The 26,356-nt window shown below is 43.4% G+C and overlaps 1 protein-coding gene across 1 annotated transcript; it reads right to left on the bottom strand.

Moving 5' to 3' along the window:
- Nucleotides 1–18,250: 18,250 nt before the first annotated feature.
- Nucleotides 18,251–26,123, bottom strand: LOC134404895 (interleukin-8-like). Its single transcript, XM_063135866.1, has 4 exons — nucleotides 26,008–26,123; nucleotides 22,224–22,350; nucleotides 20,058–20,141; nucleotides 18,251–18,326 (listed from the first exon to the last, which is right to left on the bottom strand). The coding sequence occupies exons 1-4, from the start codon at nucleotides 26,069–26,071 to the stop codon at nucleotides 18,311–18,313; spliced, it is 291 nt and encodes a 96-aa protein (XP_062991936.1). The 5' UTR covers nucleotides 26,072–26,123; the 3' UTR covers nucleotides 18,251–18,310.
- Nucleotides 26,124–26,356: the final 233 nt, after the last annotated feature.

Below are 26,356 nucleotides of genomic sequence, written 5' to 3'. Positions count from 1 at the left end.
CTGCCCCTGGAATTTCTCCCTGGGATTTTTATATAGGTGACAAATACAGTAAATAGCGTGAGAGATCCTCAACCTCTCCCATAAGTTGCCCCTATGCAAACTAGACCGACTGATGCATCCAAGATTATAAATACAAGTTTCCCCGCATGGACTAACTTGTTTGTTCTGCAACAGGGTAATTCCTGCTTCTGTATCCATGTCTATTTGACGAACAATTTACAGGAACCTGTCAAGATCGGGAACAGTGACTTATTCAAAAAACGTCGCTCTCTGCCATGATCACCTTTCTACGGCCGTTCGTTGTTCAGTAGTGCAGCAACTGCATTGAAGCTGAGAAAAGAAAAAAGACGCCCACATTCACATGGCCACATCGGAGCGGCACCTTTCTCCCTGGTCAGGAAGCAAAGGAAGGGGTGTGCGGGTCTGGACTGGTTCCACCAGCCCTCGCCTACACCCACCAGATGTATTGGAGAGCAATTCCCATCATTCCCAGACAGCATGGCTGGGGATGATGGAAGTTGCAGTTCATTACATCTGGAGGGTACCAAGTTGGGGAAGGCTGTGTTACACACACACACACACACACACACACACACACACACACACTCACACTCACACTCACACTCACACATACAAGTGCCAACCACCTGTTCAGAAGTGCACACACAATTTCCAGTTTAGTGTCAACAAATGAAAGAACAGCTATCGTGGAACAGGCCAAAAGTCCATCAAGTTCAGGATTCTGTTTACTTCAGTGACTAAATTGCCCATGGCGAGACTGATAGGCTGCCTTTAAGGAGAAAAAACCCTCTCAGGGGGTGTCTGCTAATTAAATTGGGGGTGGGGGAATCAGGACATCAGGAAAAACTTCCTGTTAGAGCAGTACGACAATGGAATCAGTTACCTAGGGAGGTTGTGGGCTCTCCCACCCTAGAGGCCTTCAAGAGGCAGCTGGACAACCATCTGTCAGGGATGCTTTATTGTGGATTCCTGCACTGAGCAGGGGGTTGGACTCAATGGCCTTATAGGCCCCTTCCAACTCTGCTATTCTATGATTCTAATCAATGCCAAAAGAACTCAAAGCAAAATTAAGATAAAAACAAGAACCAGCAATAAAGCTAAATATCCAACCAAACAGCATATTAAAAAACAACAACAATAATAATTACAGCTAAAAGTCATTTCCATTTGGCTGTCAAATAAAACTGATTTCAGAGAAAACCACATAAAATAAATACATCTCTAGGGAAACACTAATGGCTTGCAAATGCAGGGCCTGATGAACCCAAATTGGCAGTGTCCTCCACATGCCAGGGGTGGGGGCACCGCTGATAAAGCCCTCTCCCTCATGCCTGCCAACCAGTGGAGGCTGGTGGCTCTGATGATGTCCTTGGGTCAGTGAATCCAGTCCAGGTTTCAGTCAGAACTCTAAAGGAGTTGCTTTCAAGTTCTGACTGAAACCCAGAGCGGAGTCACTGCCTCACTGCCATTGGAGCCACCAGCCTCTATGGCTACCAACGTACTTGTCCTCAGGGGCAGTCAAAAGAGTAAGGCATTGGCAGATGTCAAAATGCAGGCAGGCTGCTAAGGGTGAACACAGGTAACTTGGTCCCAAACCATTTACATAGGGTGACTGTATGACAAGGAGGACAGGGCTCCTGTATCTTTTACAGTTGCATAGAAAAGGGAATTTCAGGAGGGGTGATTTGTACATATGGAGAACCTGGTGACATTTCCTCTTTACCACACCAGTTAAAGCTGCAGGTGCCCTGCCCCCTTTTAAATCTGGTCACTCTAGTATAGCTCCTGCACCTTTAACTGTTGTGATGAAGAGGGAATTTCACCAGGTTCTCTGTATATACAAATGACACCTGCTGAAATTCCCTTTTCTATGCAACTGTTAAAGATGCAGGAGCCCTGTCCTCCTTTTCATAGGGTCACCCTAATTTACAACACAAGTGCAGAATCTCTTTCAGCCCAAGGGCCAAATTCCATTCCGGAGAAGCTCTCAGGAGCCACAATACCAGCATATTTTAACTTAAAACACTTAACTAAGACTCAGGAAAGGAATTTCAAACTTTTAGAATGGGGGGGGGAACTGAACAAAAGATAGGAAACCAAATAATTGGTGATTGTGGGAAAGGAGGGGGGTCAGGGGAATTGAGTGTAGCCCTCTGGACCCCAGGTGGGCCAGATTTGTTTTCCCCCCCCCAAGCCTGAGGTTCTGCACCCCCTAATTTAAGGGTTGGTAGCAACGTTCCCCAAATCAGGGCCCTCCCAATATTTTGGAGACAGTTCCCAGCATTGGTCATGCTGGCAGGAGTTGATGAGGCTGAAGTCCAAAACAGCTGGAGGAGGATTGTTTTAAAACAAGAGTGGGGAACTAAATTTGGGTGGAACGGGTATATGACCCACCCACCCCATCCAAATCCAAACCTAAGAGGCATGACTTTGTTCTTTATGGTAAACAACTTGATTCCACCAACTAAACTCTAGGGATGCTTAAGATGCAACCTTGATGCATGTTTAGACAGGAAAGAAAGGCCTTCAACTCCCAGCATTTGAATGCTGGGAGTTGAAGGATTCTTCTGTCTAAACATCCATAGGTTTGTGCCCTTAAGGAATTTGATCTATGCGAACTCCTGTACAAAAGAACTTGCTCCGGACCTCTCAGACTATAGAGCAGATCGGAACTTGGTCACACAGAGGAGGGCCAGGATCTCTTCTCGATCCTCCCAGAGTGCAGGACACAGAATAACGGGCTCAAGTTAAAGGAAGCCAGATTCCGGCTGGACATCAGGAAAAACTTCCTGACTGTTAGAGCAGTATGACAATGGAATCAGTTACTTAGGGAGGTTGTGGGCTCTCCCACACTAGAGGCATTCAAGAGGCAGCTGGACAACCATCTGTCAGGGATGCTTTAGGGTGGATTCCTGCATTGAGCAGGAGGTTGGACTCGATGGCCTTGTAGGCCCCTTCCAACTCTGCTATTCTATGATTCTATGAATCTATCTACCATGTTTTGCACTCCCCCAAATATTGTGACCCATTTCTTGGCCATTTGGAGGCATCCAAATATTTATTTTAGTAGGTATTTTCAGAGAAAACATTCCTCTACATTTGTATTGAAATAGTATTTGGGGAGGAACCGGGTATTTTGTTGTTGTTGAAAGAGGCAATGCAGACAGTGAGCCGTCTCAGTTGTCTATGTGTCACTTCTGCTTCTGAGCCCGGTCGCCATCCTGAAAGAGCAAAGTCATGCAAATATTTGACACATATGTCTAGCAAACTTCTCTCCAGCGGAATGAAAACCTACCCTAATGTCTAACTTGAATCTACCGCCCATTGCTTTACCTCTCTAACATAACCTTCCCCAGAAAAACTGTAGGCCAGTAGCCAACAACCCCTTCCTGGGCAAGGTGTTTGAGCGGGTGGTTGCCAGAGAATGAAATGTGTCATCTAGATATCCATTTCATTTGGACTTCAGGCCTGTTTTCGGATCAGAAACTGCCTTGGTCGCCCTGTGGGAAGACCTTTGCCAGGAGACAGACAGGGAGAGTGCGACCCTGTTGATTTTCCTGGACATCTCAGCGGCTTTCGATACTTTCGGCCACGGTATCCTTCTGGATAGGTTGTCTGGGCTGGGAGTTGGAGGCACAGCGCTGCAGTGGTTCTGCTCCTATTTTGATGGATGATTCCAGAAGGTCGTGCTGGGGGATTCTTGTTCTGTGCCTTGGCACCTAGGCCATGGGTTTTACAAAGGCCTCTTTTGTAATCCCCCATGGTGTTTGACTTCTACATGAAACCTCTGGGGGAGATTTCAGGAAGTATGGGCCAAGGTGGCATCAATATGCGGATGATACCCAGCTCTTCATCAAACCCAGGTGAGGCAGTGTCTGTTCTGAACCAGTGCCTGGGCACAGTAATGGACTGGAAAAGGGCCATTAAGTTGAGATTCAATCCAGACAAACTAAGGTACCGTTAGTGGGCGATTCAGTTAAGTGATATTCAACCTGCTTTGGAAGGGGTTTCCCCTAAAGGATGAGTGCTGCCCTTGGACCCAGAACTTTCATTCAAAGCACAGGTGGACTTAGTGGCATGGATCACCTTTTATCAGCTTAGTCTGATATACCAACTACATCCTTATCTGGACAGGGATAGCATAGAATGTTGTTGTTGTTGTTGTTGTTGTTGTTGTTGTTGTTGTTGTTGTTGATATTTATATCCCAGCTTTTCCCCAAAACTGGGACTCAAGGGGGGCTTTACAAATTAAAACATGTACAATTAAAACAAATAAAGATATACAAAGAGTAAAACAATAATTAAACAAGCTACAATATTAAAACATTTAAAAACTTTTTAAAACTTTTAAAATAGGAATATGTTTTTTTAAAAAAATCCAATATATAAACAGTGCACTAACAGAACTCTGGACTAATCCCCAAAGGCCAGCTGGAACAGAAACATTTTAGCCTCCAGAAACACACCAGGGAGGGAGCCAGTCTGGCTTCCCCGAGAAGGGACTTCCAGAGCCTTGGGGCAGCCACCGAGAAGGCCCTCTCCCATGTTCCCACCAGGTGTGCCTGTGATGGTGGTGGGACCGAGAGAAGGACCTCCCCTGAAGATCTCAGAGGACGGGCAGGCTCATGAGGGAGAACGCAGTCTTTCAGATGACCTGGACCCAAGGATATCTACTCTTCAATGGCTCTACCCTAACGATGAATAAATATGGATCCAATCCCAAGCTTATCTGGGATCCCAAAATGTGGTTCATCAGAGGAACATCATGGCCTTCAATAGGGTGACCATATGGAAAGGGGGACAGGGCTCCTGTATCTTTAACAGTTGTATTGAAAAGGGAATTTCAGCAGGTGTCATTTGAATATATGGAGAATCTGGTGAAATTCCCTCTTCGTCACCACAGTTAAAGCTGCAGGAGCTATACTAGAGAGACCAGATTTAAAAGAGGGCAGGGCACCTGCAGCTTTAACTGGTGTGATGAAGAGGGAATTTCATCTAGTTCCCCTTATATACAAATAACACATGCTGAAATTCCCTTTTCTATGCAACTGTTAAAGATACAGGAGCCCTGTCCTCCTTTTCATAGGGTCACCCTACCTTCAAATCTGCTTTGCTTACTCAAGATAGAACTGCATTTACGCCAGTGGAGGCTGGTGGGGCGGGAGAAATGGGTTGCTGTTTGATTTTCTGTTCTCTGAGATGACAGGGAAGAAATGCAACTCATGCTAATTACGGTCTTAGCGGCCCGTCACATTTCTCCCTTTTGAGTTCTGCAATAATATGGAAACGAGGAAGAATTACAACTGGTTTCCTGCCAAGGCCTAGGCTTTGCCACAAAGGAAGTAATTGCTCTGTCTTCATCTGTTATTGCAGAGCTGGCCAAAGTTCGCAGGTCCAGAGTTGCGGAAAAGAAAGGGGTGGGTGGGGAAATCCTCGACGTCACAGTCAGCTTCCAGATCGAAAGTCCAGAGAGCTCCGACTATATTGGGTGGTATAGAAATGTAATAAATAAATAAGTAAATAAATAAATAAATACATAAGTCACTTTTTCAGGTAGTTCATTATACCTCACCCAAAGAAGAAGGGTGGTGGTGAAAGGCCACAGATTTGCATATATGTTAAATTATAGGCAAAGATACAAATTTGGAAAGCATTACTGTAATTTAAGCAGAAATACAGTACTCCTGACCATAGTGTGAAAGGCTGTGACCATGTGATCTGGCTACCTGCTGCTCAGCCTACTGACCAGGTGCTGTTGATGATCAACATCAAGGTCCGTCTAATCCTTCCGATGGCTCGTTGCCTTTAAACTGGGCTGGGGTCTGATCTACACCCAGGGCCGGTGCCAGGCTTTTTTGCGCCCTAGGCAAGGTGAGCTGCTTTCACCCACCCCCCACCGTATCCCCCCCACCCCAGGTAGGCGGAGATAGGTTACCTGTCCCTCGCCTGAAGTCCTCCTGGCTTGGCAGGACGCTGCGGTGGGGTGGGCGGGCAGCTCCAATTCTGTCCGTTCACACACCCCCCCAGCATCCTGGCTTGTCTTTGGCTGGGAGCCCCCAGCTGAAGCCAAGCCGGGAAGCTGGGGGAGGGCGGTTAGATGGCGCCATGTTCTGACGTCCGGCGTGCGCCGGATGTCAGAACGTGGAGCCGCCCTTCCCCGTCCCCCAGTGTCCCGGCTTGGCTTCGGCTGCTGGGCGAGCGCCCAGCTGAAGCCAAGCCAGGGATGCTGGGGAGCAGGGCGGAAGGCTGGGAGGGCGACTTCTGGGGGCGCTTACCTTGGCGCTCTAGGCGGCCGCCTAACTGGCCTCTATGGAAGCGCCGGCCCTGTCTACACCAAGCAGGATGTTGCACTATGAAAGCAGTATGAAAGCAGCATATAAAAGGCAGGAGCCACACCAAGCAGGATATAGCGGTATGAAAGTGGTATATGGTCTGTGTCAATGGGCTTGAAAACCAAAGAGGTTAAGGTGATGGATTTCAACAAAATTTTATAGTAAAATAAGATGAAATGAACAATCAAGACTATAGAGCACTTACAATATACAAGACATTACACATTTAAAAATACAGTAAAAAACTGCGTCACAAACTTGATTGGCTTGGCCAGACGCGTTTCGACTCGGAAGTCTTCTTCAATGGCCAGTCACTACAAAATATATATAAAAGCAAAACATTTATGAGTGCCACAGATAAGGAGGAAGGAATTCCTATGGTCAATTAGTGCACTAATGAATTTATTTATAGTGCTAGGTTGACATACCACGGCTGATCCACAGTCAGAGAAATAACTGCAAAACAGGGCTGACTGAAGAATTTCCAGGAGTAAAGGATTAAATATATGTCACTCCCCTCCAATTGCAAGTCAAGGGTAATCTCAGTGACTAGAGATGAGCGCAGGCTTTCCTTCTTCACCACTAGAGAAAGCCTACCTGTCTCTTGCATTAGAGAGGTGACAGGACTTGGGAGAATTAGGGCCGAATTTGGCTCGCTGGCTGGAGGTTCTCCACCCCTGGACAAGTTCGTATGTTTTCCACAATCAGAATCGTCAGAAGTTTCAATCTATTAATTTAAACGGGGGGTGGGGAAAGATGGCTGGACAGTGGGAAATTTTACAGCCAAAGTCCCGGTGTCTTACCCTGTTCTTGCAATGGGCTGGCCGTTATTCAAATATATAAATCAAAGAGGGAGCAGCAAGGCACGGAGGCTGAGCTAGTTCCTAAACAAAAAAGTCCCCCAGAGCAGCAACAAAATTCCCCTCCCCAGCATAGCTTCTTGGCTGCCAGCTTCAAAACGCAAGACTTCCTCTTGACCACGATGAACTGCAAATCTGTTTCCTAAAGGCCAGTGTGGCACACAGAGTAGCACCAAGCCAGCAAAAGGCCATTCATGAAATCTCTTTCAGACACTGACTTTATTTATTATGTATTAAAACATTTATATCCCGTCCTATATCACAAGGATCTCAAGCTGGCGTACAGATAAAATCATATATATATATATATATATATATATATATATATATATCACCATCAGTGTACATGGTGCTGTACATAGTAAAAGAATAAAACACCAACACTCGGCCACATAGGCTTACATTCTAATAAAATCATAATAAACAATAAGAGAGGCAAGAGAATGCAGCAAATAGAGTCAGGGGACAATAAAACTAACAGCGTAAAAGTAATTGTTCTATATAAAATAGAACAATAAATAGATAATTCTGAAACAAGTTTATTTATTTATCTATTACATTTTTATACCGCCCAATAGCCAAAGCTCTCTGGGCGGTTCACAAAAATTAAAACCATGAAAAGTATAAAAACAACCAACAATCTAAAAACACAAATACAAAATCCAATATAAAAAAGCACAACCAGGATAAAACCACACAACAAAAATTGATATAGGTTAAAATATGGAATTAAAACAAGGTTTAAATTTAAGTTAAATTAGGTGTTAAAATACTGAGAAAATAAAAAAGGACTTCAGCTGGCGATGGAAAGAGTACAGTGTAGGCACCAGGCAAACCTCTCTAGGGAGCTCGTTCCACAGCCGGGGTGCCACAGCAGAGAAAGCCCTGCTCCTATTAGCTACCTGCCTCACTTCCTTTGGCAGGGGCTCATGGAGAAGGACCCCTGTGGATGATCTTAAGGTCTGGGCAGGCACATATGATAATATGTTAAAACCAATATGAATTTTTAAAACAGTAAAATCCAATTAAAACAAGACTTTTGGGCAGGATCTACACTACTGCTTTATAACGGTTTATAATGGTTTTGACAACTGTTTGGGCCCAGGACACATTATATATACCGTTTTCAAAGTGTTATATCCTGCTTGGTGTAGAGCTGTCCAGGCTGCTGGATTTAACCATCAAAGGCTTTGTTAAAAAGCCATGTCTTAACCTGGTGCCGAAACGAAGCCCATTCTCTCTGCAAAGGCTGTGAGGGGAAGGGGAGCAGGGGGCTCAAACTCCTGGGTCCGAGGTCAGAGGAATCCGAACCAGCTTATAGCACCTGAGATGCTGTTGAGAGGTCACAGGATTTCTGTCTTAGGGTGTTTACATTTATTTATTTATGTATTTATATCCCGCCTTTTTTCCTCCAAGGAACCCAAGGTGGCATACATAATCCTCCTCCTCCTCTCCATTTTATCCTCACAACAACAACCCTGTGAGGTAGGTTGGGCTGAGAGAGTCTGTGACTGGCCCAAAGTCACCCAGTGGGTTTCCATGGCCAAGCGGGGACTAGAACCCCGATCTCCTGACTCCCAGAACGACACTCTAGCCAAAACACCACACTCTGAAAACAGAGTTTAAATTGCCATAGTTGGATCTCAGTGCCCACTAGAGGTCAGTGCTTCCCTGTTTGTAAGGTAAAGTTCAATAAACAAAACCATCTACATGTAAAAAAAGAAAGAAAAAGGAAAAAAAGGAACGCAACTATAAACTGTCTAACAGAAACATTTTTGCTTCCCTAAATCTGCTCATTGCCAGTTATGTTCCTGTCTTGGCCCTGCCAGAGATGTTTTCTGAAAGTTCCTCCTACTAAATTCGCTTAAAAATAAATGCCAGGACTCGCGCCTCCTTGAAAACCCTGAAACTTTAATCCAAGTTGGGCTGTGAATCATTCAATGGAGGAAGGAAACGCTGTCGGTATATGCTCAGGGGCACTATTTTTTACTTCACACGTTCTATACTTGGGATTAAGAACATAAGAAGAGACATGATGGATTAGTCCATGGGTCCATCTAGACCAGGGGTCTTCAACCCCCGGGCCACGGACCGGGACTGGTCCGTGGCCTGTTAGGAACTGGGCCACGCAGGTGAGCTGCTTTCACGTACCCACCCACACCCACCCCAGCGTACCTGGGCGTGGGGCGCCATCTTGCCTTCCCAGCTGAAGCGAAGCCAGGACGCTGGAGTGGGGGTGCGGGGGGTGTTTCCCAAAACCATCCCCTCAACCCCAGCCCCTGGTCTGTGGAAAAATTGTCTTCCACGAAACCGGTCCCTGGTGCCAAAAAGGTTGGGGACCGCTGATCTAGACCATCATTTTGTTCACACAGTCAGGGCTGGGCAGGGGGGGGGGCAGGGGGGCCAGTTGGCATGGGTCTACGATTTTGAGGGGGCAGACGCTGAGTCCCCCTGGTAGAGGCAAAGGGAGACCCTTTGGTAAAGATTTGTTACAAAGTAGCTCTCCTCTTCAACATAATTGACTTTGTTTTTGATGGCCTTTCACGTCACTTTTCTGCAATCGGGGACATTTGTGGACTTTTCAATTTTTTTGTGGCACTTTAAGCAGTTAGATGAGAATGAGTTGTCACAGAAAGCTAATCTGTTTCAGCTGCGATAACCAAGTCATATTTCAACTGACATTCAGAGTGAAGTGCTTCTTCTTTAAAAAAATAATAATTGATATGTATTTCAAACTCGATGCTGTTTCACCAAAGGAACCGCCCAGAGAGCTTCGGCTATTGGGCGGTATAGAAATGTAATAAATAAATAAATAAATAAATTATGGTAAAATATTGAACTTGAGATTGGGCAATATTTTCCCAAATGTCCTCATCGCATTATGCATTTCTCTGTCATTGCCAGCAACAGTGGCCTCTAAAGAGAGGAGCGTCAGTGTCCTAAAACAAATCAAGTCATTCTTTCGGTTCGCAACGGTGCAAGAATGTTTGAATGGATTAGCAGTTTTGAACATTAACATTGACAAGGCAAAGTTGCTTGATTTTTCTGTTGTTGTTGATGAATTTGCCCAAAGAAAAGCATGTAAAGCCATTACTTTTTAAATAAATTGTTCTAGTTCATATGTATTTGAACTAGGAGGAGGGCTTTCTCCGCTGTGGCACCCCGGTTGTGGAATGAGCTCCCCAGAGAGGTCCGCCTGGTGCCTACACTGTACTCCTTTTGTCGCCAGCTGAAGACCTTTTTATTCACTCAGTATTTTAACACTTAATTTTAACTTAAATTTAAATTTTACTGTTTTAACTCTGTATTTTAATCTTATATCAATTTTGCTGCGTGGTTTTTATCCTGGTTGTGCTTTTTATACTGTATTTTGTATTTGTGCTTTTTTTTTTTTTTATAATAATTTTTATTCATTTTCAACACTATATAAACATAGATAAACATTTCCAAAATATAACTGAAACAAACACAATAAGAAAAAAAATACATCAAATATCTGCTGCATACATATTGAATAATTGTTGAGTACAAATATCAAAAACTATTACATATGCCTTATCACACTACAACATCTTCATTCTTAACATAAAAGTGCACCCCCCACCTCGGGATCATTCTTGAGTCCAAAATCTAATCATTTCTTCTGCTGGTGGTTTCCCACTTCCCTTAGTAAACACGAACACTAGGAACTGTTTCCAGATTCCTTCGAACTCATTTATTTTAGTTACGCCTTTTCTCCACTTAATATTGCATGTCAGTTTATCATTAATGGCTATGTCCCATACTACTTTATACCATTCCTCAATAGAATATTCCCCTTGGATCTTCCAGTTCCTAGCTATCATCAATCGTGCTGCAACCAACAGACTCGATATCAGCTCTATAGTTCCTTTTCCACACTTTATATCTTCAAATAGTGACAGCAATGCTATTTTTGGTGTTTGTTCTATTTTCTATTTTAATCTTATATCAATTTTGCTGCGTGGTTTTATCCTGGTTGTGCTTTTTATACTGTATTTTGTATTTGTGCTTTTAACCTGCTGGTCGTTTTATTATGGTTTTAATTTTTGTGAACCGCCCAGAGAGCTTCGGCTATTGGGCGGTATAAAAATGTAATAAAATAAATAAATAAATAAATAAATATTTAGAACTGATTAAAAAATACCTAATGAGCAGTTTGAAATGGGGACTACATTTCCCATCTGGCCCCGGGCCTATTACCAGCTTGGCCCAGCCCTGCACACAGTGGCCATCCAGCTGTTGTCCAGGGACCCAGAAGAAGGATATGAGTGCAACAGCACCCTCCTGCCCATGTCCCCCTGCAATTAGCGTACAGAGGCAATCGTAAAGATTTGGATGATGATGCTCCCACAGATTACTTCAGCTCTCACATGTAATATGTGTGTTTGTTAGTTGTGGGCCGTGCGTGTGAAAGCCATGTTGCTCTTTCTCCCTTCTGTTGAATGACATACAAATCTAGATTGGCGAGTGCCTTGAGCACAGGTTATAGAGAGGGTGACCGCATAAGGTCCCAAGTTCAAGCCAGAATTTCAAGATTACGCAAGGACTGGAGAATGTGTGGCCCCCCAGTCCAGTGCCTATCAGTCCAGCAACATATGGAGCACCATAGGTTGCCCACCTTGAGTGAAAAGCATCTCCGTGCTACAGAACACTCTCTACTAGACATCTTGGAGGGCCACAACCGGTCAGAGGAAACTGCACTAGGCTAAATGAAACAGTGGTCTATTTTTATTTTTATTTTGTATGTTCATATAGTAAGCAGGGAAGGGGCACACCAACTCTGCCTTAAGAAAGTTCAGGGCAATCCCACCTGCCTCCAGTCAGGATCTGCATCTGAGCTCAAGTGCATTGTGGATATCAAAGGATGACTCTTCCTTGATGTGGTTTTGCCCTTAGTCACAGAATCCAGAGAAACGGGCCAAATGAAGGCTGGTTCCTTTATCATCTTGTGGGGCTGACCAAGACGTTGCTGTTGCTGGTGCCCAACAATATTTGGGGCTTCTCCACAATAAGGAAAAATCCTGCAGCCTTACTGGGGCTTTGTCTTCTGGAGTTTTTGCGGGTTTAGAACGGGCACAATACACGTGTTCCCCCTGTTGTTTTTCCCAGTTCCTTTGTGGGCACATTCCATATGTTTCATTTATACAGCCAGTAGATGGCGCTGCAAGTATCACATGATTCTTGAATTACACCACCTCTTTGAAGGAGTTTTTTGGTGGTGGGGTTGTTACTGCATTTTTGGCGATTTTTTTAAATGGAGGGAAAAAAGCTAAAAAATGATGAGGGAGACACTGGTGGTTGAAGATGTCATGAAAAGGACCCACAAACTTCCCAGAGTGAACAATTACTAGTGAATGATAAATGTCCTGTGTAAAAAACAAAAAGCCATAAAACTACTCACAAGTAGACTTGAAGAGACTCAAGGGCAGTACCTTAGAAGGGGAGATTCCATATTCCAGACCCTTCTACAGAGAATAGAAGTGGGTGAAAAACTTGGACGTTTTCAATCCCCTAAATTTTCTTATGACCATTTATTTTCCTTTCTCCAGAGTGCCAAGAATGCAATACCCTGCTGCCTTAAGCTAAATGGTTAAGTTTTAAAAAAGAAATGCCAGGACTGGAACCTCCCTGGGAAGCTCTAAGACCTGGTGGGTTGATTGATTGATTGATTGATTGATTGCATTTTTATACCCACTAACAGCCGAAGCTCCCCCAGGTTGTGGGTTAGAAGATGGAAATGAAGTTTGTGCATGCTCAGGAGCACTATTTTTACTTAAAATATTCCATTTTGGAGCCTGGGGGCTGAGCCTTAAAAAAACAATGCTCTTCTCCAAAAAATCTTGCCTGGCTGACAAAAGGTACAAAAGTTACGTTTATTTAGAGTGTTTAAATGAAAAATGGCATTTATGGCGTTTAAAAAGACCATAGCTGGATCTCAGTGCCCACTCGAATATAGCGCTTCCCTGTTTATGTGGTAAAATTCAACAAACAGAACTATCTACTAGTAGAAAAAAGAAAGGGACTACAGGTTGCATAACTGAAAATTTTTTTGCTTCCTTAAATCTGCTCACTGCCAGTTAACTTCCCTTCTTGGCAGTGCCTAATATATATTCTCATCTAGTTCCTCAGACTAACTTCTTTTAAAAATAAAAGCCAGGGCTCATGCCTTTGTAGAAGCCTTGAACCTTTAATCCCAAGTGGGCAAGTTGCTCCATGGAGGAAGGACATGCAGTCTGCAAATGCTCAGGAGCACTATTTTTTACTTCACACATCTCATACATGTGCTGAAGAACATAAGAAGCATCATACTGGATCTCCTCTATCTCGGTTGTCATCCAACGGTCCAACATAGGGTGACCATATTTTGGAAACCAAAATGGAGGACAACATGGTCGCCCCCCAAGGGGGCGTGTCCAGTACCAAGGGGGCGTGCCCACCCGAACATAGCCTTGGTCACATGTCTGATTTTACAGCACACATTTAAGACAAATCTGTTCTACATAACATCTTACTGTTAAAATCACTGAAATAAAGAACAAGTGAGAGATTCAATGTATCTGAAATTAACTTCACTCACTCCTACTTTTGTAGGTTTTGCTGTACTTTGAAGCTTTTGCTATACTCTGTGTGTTACATTCTCTCCTTCCCTCAAATATCTTTTCTGACTGTATCTTCACTCATTGCAAGCTGCTGTTGTTGTTAACAGGGTTTGCTACTGGCCCCAGATCTGTTTCAAATTTGGTATGGCTAAAGCTCTACCTAAAAGCTATCATGGTGCCAACTTTCAGCTCTTTATCTTTAAAAATGACAGTTTAAAAAATAATAATTTTAAAACCTCATTTTTAAAAAAAAACCCTAAAAAATCAATGGATTAATGGATCTGTTTCAAATTTGGTGTGGCTAAAGCTCTACCTAAATCCTATCATGGTCCAAAGTTTCATCGATTTAAAAAATAATAATTTTAAAACCTCAATTTTTAAAAAATTCCTAAAAAATCATTGAATGAACAGATCTGTTTCAAATTTGGTATGACTAAAGCCCTTCCTAAGAGCTACCATTGTGCCAAGTTTCATGTCTTTATCTTAAAAAATGACGGAGTTATAAGCATTTTTGTTAATTCCCTTTAGAGCTGCTCTTTGGGGGGGGAATCCGGATTTCCCCTCCCCTCCTGGATTTGCCATCAGAAACCCGAGCAAATCCGGGCAAATCTGGTCATATGGTCACCCTAGTCCAACAGTCTCCCAGATGGTTTTCTGCTTCTAATATATTTCAAGAATTCTTGATCGTTGGCCTTGACGTTGTTAGCAACAGGCTCCTCAAAATGGGCTGTGGTTGTTTTCATTGTTTTGCATCTTGTGTTGCCAGCTTGCATCTCCTTTGTGCAAGTTTGAGGGCAGTCATTCTTCTTTGTACATTCTCCTCTTCCAAACACACCCGAACTGGACTGATCGTAGACAAGCGCAGAGCATTTCGTTGCTCCAAGGGAGCCTTGCTTTAGGGAACATCTGCCCTTGGCCACTGCTTCCGCCACAACACACAGTCCCGGGTTTCTGAAAGCCTTTGACTCCTTCTCTTCCTTCCCAGCTCTGTGCAACTGCTGCTGCTGCTGGTCGGGTGCCGCGGATGCTGGTTGTGCTACCAGGCCCTGCTGCTTCTGCGCAGATAGCCAGCCAGCCAGGGTCTTTTTAGCACGCTTTTCCATCTCAAATCTCATGATACCTTCAGGATGCTGGAAGTCTCACAAGATCTGATACTTCTTGGAAAAGCAAGTGGCCGAAAACGAGGCTTGACCATCACCACCAGGTGCCCGTTTTCCCCGGTCAAGCCTCGTTTTGCTGGAGGACTCCGGGCATTTCCGGATATGTTGGTTACCCTAGCTACTCTGTCAATTACGTATTTCAACACCCTGCCAGACACAACTCCCAGGATTCTTAAGGGAAGCCAGAGCATTCGAAATCCCAGAGCAGCTGCCCCCACACTAATGCAGACCCTCATGGGTGGAGAGGGAATGATGTTTGAACAGTCCCTCTGCAGATGTGTCTTAAGAATAACAAAGCAATCATTGTGTATTCCGCTCAAGGTATCTATTGGGCTCCATTTTCTGTGTCCCAGCAGTCTGTGAGCTTCAGTTTCACCAGACTAAGTGGCAGGTAATGTTGTACTACCAGCGTGTGTGTTATCAGGGGAGGCCTCTAGCCCCAAGGCTGGAGCAAGACCCACTTAATTGGACTTCGTGATTTCAGCTGCATTCCTAACCCCCCATCCTTTCGGGGCCTGGGAAAATTGCCTTAGCCAGCCTGGGATTGGCTGACAGGGATCTCGTTGGAGTTGACAGGGGTAGAAGTATAAAATCAGAGGAGGGTGACAGTGGCCCTGGGTCTTCATCTTCATTTCTACCTTTGCTTTGGACTCCATGTAGGTCTGTTTGGTCCAGTCCTACTTGAAGATCTGTGCTTAGGTGTGAATAGGCAGGTTTATGTGAACTAAGGTGACCATATGAAAAGGAGGACAGGGCTCCTGTACTTTTCAACAGTTGTATTGAAAAGGGAATTTCAGCAGGTGTCATTTGTATATATGGGGAACCAGGTGTAATTCTCTCTTCATCACGCCAGTTAAAGCTGCAGGTGCCCTGCCCTCTTTTAAATCTGGTCATTCTAGTATAGCTCCTGCAGCTTTAACTGTTGTGATGAAGAAGGACTTTCACCAGGTTCCCCATATATACAAATGGCACCTGCTGAAATTCCCTTTTCGATGCAACTGTTAAAGATCCAGGAGCCTTGTCCTCCTTTTCATATGGTCACCCTAACATCATTGGTTTTTTTTTACCTTGAAGCATTCTATTCAAACATACTCTGGTTATTTTATGCCTTTTATTCCCCTCTCCTTATGTAAATAAACTTAACACTTACCGCAAGTGTTGTGTGTGCTTCCTTCCCAGAAAGCCTTGGTACTAAATCCAGAGTCTTCTGCTTGGTTTATTGCTACTGTTCCAGGTCTAGAGCTTTGGAAACAGAGGCCATGGCTAGATGAGGGGGTAGTAGAGCGACAATCTCATGATTTGATGATCGCGAGATTGTTGCCGTGGTCTACACGCGCCGCGTGACATGGCAATTTTGGTTTTTTGGTTTTAAAGGGAAATGAGCGCAGGAGCGCTCGAATGAGAGGTAATTTTTTTTTAAAAAAAACTGGCTCTCCCCCCACCCCACCCCCGAGCTCTGTGCCATGTGCCCGGGTTCCGACTCCTTGCAGTTACTTGCGAAGAGCTGAGACAACCTGCGATGCCCGGCCACACATTCTACAGTCTCGGGATCATCCCAAGAATGTAGAAAAAGTGGGATTAAAGGGTAGGGTCAAATCCCAGGCCAAAGGAGGGATCATCCCTCCCTGCTCCCAGGATGCGTTGGGATGATCCCGGGATGATCCCGGGATATAGGCTTGGTCTAGTGTCCTATAAGGTCTGAGAATCCCTTCGCTCAGGCTGAGGCGGACGTAAGGGGTGGTGGCAGCCTACTTTGCAGGGTTGTTGTTCAGCTCGAGCAATTGTTTCATAGAATCATAGAATAGCAGAGTTGGAAGGGGCCTGCAAGGCCATCAAGTCCAACCCCCTGCTCAATGCAGGAATCCACACTAGAGCATCCCTGACAGATGGTTGTCCAGCTGCCTTTTGAAGGCCTCTAGTGTGGGAGAGCCCACAACCTCCCTAGGTAACTGATTCCACCGTCGCACTGCTCTAACAGTCAGGAAGTTTTTCCTGATGTCCAGCCGGAATCTGGTTTCCTTTAACTTGCCTTCTCTGCTGGGAGCTTTGGCACACACACCCCTTCCTCCCTTCACAGTATATTTATACAATTTAGCCTTCAAGCCAGCTTTTTCCCAGTGGTTAAAACCACGTTTGACTCCTAGGAAAATGTAACACTTCCCCCTACTAAATGCTTTCCATGGCTAAACTGTGTGCTGTACTAAGTGGTTGTGTGAATGTCAAAATGCAGCATTTGCCAAAAATAAAAATAAAAATAAAGAAAGAATCTGAATAAAAAGATACAATGTAAAGTGAAAAGGGCAATTTTATTGCTTGAATTTATGCATATGAACTTACTGTTGACAGCAGCAGCAGCAGCAGCAACAGCAACAGAACTACTTTTGATCTCTTCACATTTTAATCTCTTCACATTTTAATCTCTTCAATATTTTAACAGCATAAAATGTTTTTACAAACAGATACTTGGAAAATGTGACAGCCAGCTAGAAGCTAGTAGCATGCATGCTTTTTGAACATGTCATCAGGTACTCTAACAAATGAACTGCTACGTTATTCTTCAGTGGTTTTAATTTTTGCAATGGCTCCTCCTATAAATATTTAAATGGATTCAGAACAATTCTCATAGAAAGCAATGGACTGGTCAACTAAAAATCAAAACAGGCTTAATTACCATGGCCCAATAAATTAGGAATTCTGGGAAGAACAACTCTAGGAATGGATAGAGCTGTTTTAGAATGCAGGTTGTCACATATATAAGTGTGTGTGTTCGTGTGTGTGTGTGTGTGGTGGGGGCACAATTTCATGCTGAGAAAGGGCAGGTGAGAAGGGTGAGCTGAGCCCCATTTTTTGCCAGGTTGCCCTTTTCCCCTCTTCCCATAAAAGGAAAAGTAACAGCCTCCAAAACTCATTAAGTCTTCAAACAGGGCTATTTTCAGGAGGCTGCATAATGGCATTCATTCTTTTTCTTCCTCTTTGAGCCTTAGAGGTACAGTTGAGCAGATTGGGGGATAATGCATTTAGGGTTGCATTTAGGAATGCAATCCTAAAATTGCATTCACAGCACTGCTCCCGCATTCTCAGGCAGATGTATTTTTGCAGCCCTGCTACCCAAAATCCTTGCACTGCAGATATGAGGGATTAAACCTGGCATACAAATTTGGCATAGACATGTGTCACGGTGCATGTTGTATGTGCACTGGGAGAGGATTTTAGTGGGTGGAAAAATTAAACAAGATCAGAATTGTTTGTGTAGAAAGAAAGATGCATTTCACATTTGGGATTTGTGCGTCATTCTTTCCTTGCCTTCCAAGAGCACTTCAAACTGTTTTGTTCCTGTAAGAAAAATAAAACATAGATTAAATGTAGGTAATTCAGAAAAGGGCTCCCAGAAGAACATGGCAGCCATCTCTTAACCCACAAGAGGCTCCTGTGTTTTTAAGACAGGCCTGCAAACGTGTGACCCAACAAGCTAAACTGAGTAGGGTGACCATATGAAAAGGAGGACAGGGCTCCTGTATCTTTAACAGTTATATTGAAAAGGGAATTTCAGCAGATGTCATTTGTATGCATGCAGCACCTGGTGAAATTCCCTCTTCATCACGAAAGTTAAAGCTGCAGGAGCCCTGCCTTCTTTTAAATCTGGTCACAGTATAGCTGTAGTATAGCTCCTGCAGCTTTAACTGTAGTGATGAAGAGGAAATTTCACCAGGTTCTCCATATATACAAATGACACCTGCTGAAATTTCCTTTTCTATGCAACTGTTAAAGATACAGGAGCCCTGTCCTCTTTCTCATATGGTCATCCTAAAACTGAGGCTCAGGAGGTTCAGTAAACCTCCTGGTTCTGCTGTTTGCCTTGGATTGTCTTGAAGCAATCATATTTAAAATTTGTTATTTGTATTTTAAATGTTTTAATATTGAACCACATTTAATTATATTTTTAACTTCTGTACATTTCTATTTATATGTTTTAATTTTGTAAAGATGCCTTGAGGCCCAGCATTGGGGAAAAAAGCAAGATACAATAATAATAATAATAATAATAATAATAATAATAATAATAATAATAATAATAATCTGGTTTCAGGATACTGCTGTGTTCTTCTGGTAGTCAGTTTTTGAGGGATAACTAGACACAGGGCTGGTGTTTTAAGTGGCAACTCTGCGTTAAGAGTAATATCTAGTGTGGGTCTTATTGATCATTTCTAGTCATGCTTCTCTCAGTTTACAAATTCTCACTTTGTTTATCCCTCCAAGGAAGCCGGTGAAGTTGGAACTGGAATTGCCTGCATACTGTATGTCTCTTCAGTCACCCTTCAATGGCAGCCACTGTGCCTGTCTGGTGCATTCTCTTCCCCTAGGGTGACCATATGAAAAGGAGGATAAGGCTCCTGTATCTTTAACAGGAATGTAGAAAAGAGAATTGTAGCAGGTGTCAATTGAAGAAGGTGAAATTCTCTCTTCGTCACAACAGTTAAAGCTGCAGAAGCCCTGCCCTCTCTTGTATCTGGCCACTCTATTATAGCTAGCATAGCTTTAACTGTTGTGATGAAGAGGGAAGTTCACCCTCTTCAATTGACACTGGCTGAAATTCCCTTTTCTACATTCCTGTTAAAGACACAGGAGTCCTGTCCTCCTTTTCATATGGTCACCATATCTTCCCCTCCTTATTGTTTTATTATGATTTTATTAGAATGTAAGCCTATGCAGCAGGGTCTTGCTATTTACTGTTTTACTCTGTACAGCACCATGTACATTGATGGTGCTATATAAATAAATAAATAAATAATTAATAATAATAATAATAATAATAATAATAATAATAATAATAAGGTAGCACTTGTCAAGTGGTTTTGCTTGGTCACAAGACTAGAGCCCCCAAACCCATACTATGCGAGCCGATGACCTGAAGTTTCATTGATAGGAGGGCTGAAAACGAGGTCTGTCCAAGGCCTTGAAAGACACTGCCAGTTGGGTCGTTCTGTGTTGGGCAGCAGGCTAAATGAACCAGTTCTCTGACTCAAAACAGAGGAATGGGGGAGGGGAGGTTATATTAGAACTTACTCTCTTTCCATAATCCTCACTAAATTCTTCACCCATTTAGCTTCAGGATCAACGCACTTTTTCATCTGGTTTTTTAGAGTGATTCTGTAAAGACAAACAGATTTGAAGATGTCACTGTTCACAAACCGGCAATTTGTGCAAGGCAGAAAGACTGAGAAGGAAGGCTTTATAATAAATACATATTTCACACTTCTGGTGGAAGCAATTTCTCTGGAAAACTGATCGCACCAGCTTACGCGATTGGTGTACCACTAGAGGTTGCTTACACTAGTGCTACGTCATTTGTGTAAGTGGAATATTGGATACCTTATATACTGTCCAAGGCTCAGTGCGATAGAGTACCTGCTTTGCATGAGGAAGGTTCCAGGTTCGATCGCTGGCTTCTCCAGGTAAGGCAAGGAAAGAATCCTGACTGAACTGCCAGAGCACTGCTGCCAGTCAGTGTTGACAATACCAGGCTACATGGACCCGTGGTCTGACTCAATGGTAGCTTTCTATGTTCCTATCGCACTGCCTCATTCACAGAATCTTATGAGAGGTCCAGATGTTATCGTTTTCTATTTGTAACCCTCCCGGTGTGTGTATGTATTGCTTAAAGAGACCAAAACCAGTTGGACACGCTTTATGGAATGGCTGCCCATGGACACCTGGCAAGTGCTGCAAACCACGGTGGGTGAAATGGATTGTGTGGACCAGGTCTGAACCAGGAAAGCAGCTTCGTGGTTGTAGTGCAGTGGCGATCAACTGCAAAAATCACAAGCTGAGAAACAGAGCTTCTGGAAGCAATTTTATAGTGCTGCTGGGTGACCCCCCGGAGACCTGATGGGAGAACAGGAGCCTTTGGGACCATTGTGGAGGTGTTAATGCTGCCAGGCTCCAGCAATACTCAAGTTGCACAACTGTAAATAAACCAAATGTGACAACATGCCAGTCACCTTCCAGTGACCTCATTTAAAGCCCAGAGTAATATTTATTTATTTATTTATTTATTTATTACATTTATATACCGCCCCACAGCCGAAGCTCCCTGGGCGGTTTACAACAGTTAAAAATGGTAAACATTAAAAAGTATACAAAATTAAAAACCCATCAAAAACTTAAAAACAACAGTATAAAAACAACAGTATCCATTTAAAAAAAAAATTCTGGGGTCCATTAAACACAAACTTAACGTTGTTAAATGCTGTTAAAATGCCTGGGAGAAGAGAAAAGTCTTGACCTGGCACCGAAAAGATAACAATGTTGGCGCCAGGCGAGCCTCATCGGGGAGATCATTCCACAGTCGGGGGGCCACCACCGAGAAGGCCCTCTCCCTTGTTGCCATCCTCCGAGCTTCCCTCGGAGTAGGCACTCGGAGGAGGACCTTAGATGTTGAGCGCAGTGTACGGGTAAGTTTATGTCGGGAGAGGTGTTCCATCAGGTATTGCGGTCCCAAGCCATGTAGAGCTTTATAGGTTAAAACCAGCACCTTGAATTGGGCAAAGAAACGTATAGGCAGCCAATGCAAGTGGGCCAGAATCGGTGTTATATGCTCAAACCTCCCTGTTCCAGCTATCAATCTGGCCGCCACATTTTGTACAAGCTGCAGCTTCCGGACCATCTTCAAAGGCTGCCCCATATAGAGGACATGAACTCCTGAAAAAAACTCATCGCTAGGAAAATTGGGGTTTGTGTGACCATAAGCTGCTTGGGAGAGAGCGCTCCCTTTTGGTGTTATATTACTACTTTTTAAAGCACTATAAACATTGATGTGACAATCATTATCATCATCATCAGCTGAAACAGCAGATGCCAGAGAGGAAACGGACGAGCCACACTGTGGTTTATGGATTGGGCCCAGTCCAGTTATAACTAAAGGTAAGATTGCATTGGGACTTGAGTTTAGCTGCTGTCCTAAACTCCCTAAACCCCAGTGAGTCAGCCCCACTGAACACGAGTAAACAATACAAAGAATTGCACTGTTAACAACAACAAATGTTCCGTTGATCTTAGTCACAACTAACTAGAGCTGGGTTGGAATTCAGTATGATTTACATAGAACACAGGGAGGGAGGGAATCTTTCCATGACAGAAGAAAGAAGTCACTTGATGGAAAGGGGGTGAGGAGATAACTTCAGAACCCATTAAGGACCCCCCTACTGGAAAAACACAATGAAGGCCGCTTACATGATTTGCATCTTCGTGCAGGCGACCCCAGCTGGAAAGATTTCAACACTTTCATAGTCTTTGGGACGGACAAATTTCGATGTTGTTTTTCTACACTTGCAGGACAAGTTCACTGGCACAAAGATACCTGTAGGATCCAGAAATGGTTGAGAAGATGTCTCAAAGATAGGTATAAATCAATGTATTTCAATGATATAAATGGGTGGCAATAGAAAGGTAAAACTCAGGGGGGAAAGTGAGTAAGGGGAGACATGATAGAAGTATACAAAATTACACATAGCGTGGAAAATGTGGTAAGGGAGACATTTTTCTTCCTCTCTCATGATACTAGAACCCAATGGGGGTCATCCCATGAAGCTGATTCAGGACAGACAAAAGGAAGTACTTCACATAGCACATAGTCAACTATGGAACTCACTACCACAAGACATAGTGATGGCCACCATTTGGATAGCTCTGAATGGGGTTTAGACAAATTCCGGGGTTTGAAGACTATCAATGACTACTAGCCCTGATGGCGATGCGTTACCTCAAGTATCAGAGACAGTATGCCTATGTATACCAGTTGCTGCGGAACATAGCCAGGAGGGTGCGCATGTCTTGCTCATGGGTTTCCTGTCAACAGCTTGTTGGCCACGGTGTGAACAAAACGTTGGACTAGATGGACCTTTGGTCTGATCCAGTATGGCTCTTCTTATGAACATAGGGAAGTTGGCTTATACTGAGTCAGACCATTGGTCTATCTAGTCCAGTATTGTCGACACTGACTGGCAGCAGCTTTCCAGGTTTCAGGCAGGATACTTTCCTCACCTTACCTGAAGAAACTGGGGATTAGACCAGGGACCTTCTGCATACAAACCATGTACTCTACCCGTAATCGACGGCTTCAAGATGTTACAGCATCTATAAGGCTCTCACTGTGAACAGCACCCCTGTGTTGTTCAACACGTCTTTGGTGATTTTGGTATGCGTGTGCTAAAAGGGGAGCCAAATATCAGCGCTACTTTTGGACGGAGAAGTGAAATCTTTTTTTTATTTTTAGGGGCTAAGGAGCTTACCATTATGACAATGAGGAAAGGCACAAAAAGCTGAAGAGGAACAGAAGTGAAAATGCAATCCAGAGAATCCATCAACATTGTGTATCAGAGATGTACGCTGGATTCTTGAGTATATGGCTGTTTGTATATTGAGCACTCACAGCTTATGCCCAAGGGCTTAATCATCTACTGATTAATTGCTATGTTGTGTATATGACGGATATTGCATTCTTGTTTATATGATTGTTTATGTATTTTGTTCTAACACCTAAAGGATTCTCCGAATCAGCTTTGAGATTTAACTGAGCAGCATTAAAGTGCATCAAGTGAACCAGGATCAAAACCCCTCAACTGCTTTTTAAACTCTGCGGTGTTTTTTTAAAAAAATGTCTCCAATAACAATATGGCTATTTTGAATTTTTCAAAATGGAGGCAATCCCAGTCAAACTTTAAGATCCAATGGTGTTAAATTCCATCTACTCTAGGTCATTACCGTAATATGTTTTGCTATGGTAGAACAGGAATGAAAAACTCCATGTCAGATGGGAAAGTTAAAACATCAGGCTTTCCCCCCCTTAGAACGGACCCCATGGCCTTTTAAAAACTCTCAGAGTTTGGGCAGTTCATGAGTTTTTCTTCCAATTCCTTCAAATTGAAAGGTTATGATGTGACAAATCGTACTATTGGAGTGGTCGTGGCTCGGTGGGAGAGCACAGACTTTTCCTGCAGAAGGTTCAAGGTCCAATCTGTGGCATCTCCAAGTAGGGCAAGAAAAAAATTCCTGCCAGAAACCCTGGAGAGCCATTGCCAGTCAATGTTGAAAATACTGGACCAGATTGACCGTGGTATGACTCACTATAAGTCAAGTAGGATGTTTGCAATATGATGGAGGAAGCCTGGAGGAAGCAATAGTTCAGAGGACATTTCTAGTTTCCTCACAGCCCAACTGGTGTAAAATACAGGCAGCTCTTTAGCTACAGTGACCATATGAAAAGGAGGACAGTATCTTTAACAGTTGTATTGAAAAGGGAATTTCAGCAGGTGTCATTTGTATATATGGAGAACCTGGTGAAATTCCCTCTTCATCACCACAGTTAAAGCTGTAGGTGCCCTGCCCTCTTTTAAATCTGGTCACTCTAGTGCAGCTCCTGCAGCTTTAAATGTGGTGATAAAGAGGGAATTTCACTAGGTTCTCCATATATGAACCTGCTGAAATTCCCTTTTCTATGCAACTTTTAAAGATACAAGAGCCCTGTCCTCCTTTTCATATGGTCACCCTACTTTAGCCTCTCCACAGCCAGACATTTTTCCCGTCTGCTGAACAAGGTGCACCAAGATGGCAGTTGCTAATGCATAGGGCGTATTCCCCAAGATGGCTGACAGCACTTCTTTCCCCTGTGAATGGTGGGATGGTAAATGGTGGGATGGTAAAGACAGTGCAGTTTTCTTTGTGAATGGTGGGATGGTAAATGGTGGGATGGTAAAGACAGTGCAGTTTTCTTTGTAGAGTGGCAGCAATGAGAAGAGCCATACCTGCTGTAGGGTCCCATCAGGAATAGCTGTTCTAATACATTCCCAGCCATTCCTAGAATTGCCAACTTTTCAATAGCTGTGACTTTCCTTTTTAAAAAAGTAAACACGATCTGCTGAAATAGGGCAGTGAGATTGTTAATGGGGACTGGCCGACAGGATCATAATACACCAATGTTTTATTATCTGCCCTGGCTGCCAGTCCAGTTTCAAAGTGTTGGTATTAACATCCAGAGCCCGAAATGGCTTAGGGACAGGTAACCTGAAGGATCACCTCCTTCAAGTAATCTGGCCCCACCAAGTGATGACCCCTAAGATCATTCTGAAAGGCCCTTGTCCAAGTGCCCCCATAAAATGAGGGGAGGAAGAAGGCTACCAAGAAAAGGGCTTCAGTCCAGATTTTTAAAAATGTGTCCTTATGCTTTTAATCTTTACATTGCAGCTGGTTTTTACCCTGCTTTTAAATGGATTTATATTATATTTTATGAGGCCGCATTTTAGAGTTTTCATTTTTGTGAGCTGCCCAGAGAGGTTTGGCTATTGGCCGGTATAGAACTGCAATCAACCAATCAATCAATCAACGAGACAGACCAAAAGAAAGTACTATAACTGTTGTGTCCTTATTATTTATTGTAATATAAGGACCAGGAGTCAGGCTTGGAGCTTCAACTATACTTCTTTATTAGGAAGCTTCTGGAACCCAGAAATAATAAGGACACAACAGTGGTGATGAAGATAAAGCTTGAAAGTCTCAGGCCTGGCCTCATCTCCAGAGAGAGCAGAGTGGCGAAGAAACAAATACTGAGGAGGCCTGGTCACAGTGAATTAAAAAAAAGAAGAAGAAGAAAAGAAGAAGGGCACAGCAAGATATCTAGCTGTATTGGAAATATGGAGATGTTTGATAGCACAACAGATGATTGGACAGCATATACAGAGAGACTGGAACCGTATTTTGAAGCAAATGAGATAGCTGCTAAAAACCAAGTGCCAGTATTACTGAGCATCATGGGAGGCAAAGCACACAGTTTATTGAGAAGTTTAACTGTTCCACAAACACCCTCCCAATTCAGCTTTGCAGAATTAGTAAAAATAATGCAGGGCCATTTCTAGGCATAGCCAATCAATCAATCATCATAACAAATACATTACAATAAGCATGAATGTCAATCCATTTGAGAAGGAAGAGCAGCAAAAGAAAATCTCAGGGCGGTACTTACTTGCAACACTGATGTGAATGGCAATGAACAGCGCAAAAACCACGATGCGACGGTGTGACCCCATTCTTCCTTCAGTTGTCAGCTCCACTCACCAAGAGGAAGTGCTCTCTTGAGTGCCTGTGTGGATAGATCTTCAGTGACCGAGAGGCTTCTATTTATTTGATTTATTTCATGCGATGTCAACAAACAGAGGGCTATTTTAGCAAACGTACATGCAACGTTGCATCATCATCATCATCAATTTCCCATATGTTTCCTTCGGAATTTGCAGTGCTGACTTTGCAATTTGCTAATAGAATCAGCACAGAAAATGTAAAGCGTCGAGCAATTAACAAATCCTAAGGGCTAC

This window comes from Elgaria multicarinata, chromosome 10 (genome assembly GCF_023053635.1).
Source record: "Elgaria multicarinata webbii isolate HBS135686 ecotype San Diego chromosome 10, rElgMul1.1.pri, whole genome shotgun sequence".
Taxonomy (NCBI): Eukaryota; Metazoa; Chordata; class Lepidosauria; order Squamata; family Anguidae; genus Elgaria; species Elgaria multicarinata.
The sequence above is the reverse complement of the archived record's forward strand: the minus strand, read 5'-3'. Positions and strand labels throughout refer to the sequence as shown.

Coding starts and splice junctions, on each gene's coding strand:
- LOC134404895 (XM_063135866.1), bottom strand. CDS start 26,071: ATGGGGTCACACCGTCGCATCGTGGTTTTTGCGCTGTTCATTGCCATT. Junction 22,351..26,007: donor CATTCACATCAGTGTTGCAA/GTAAGTACCGCC, acceptor TGGATCCTACAG/GTATCTTTGTGCCAGTGAAC. Junction 20,142..22,223: donor TGCACGAAGATGCAAATCAT/GTAAGCGGCCTT, acceptor TTGTCTTTACAG/AATCACTCTAAAAAACCAGA.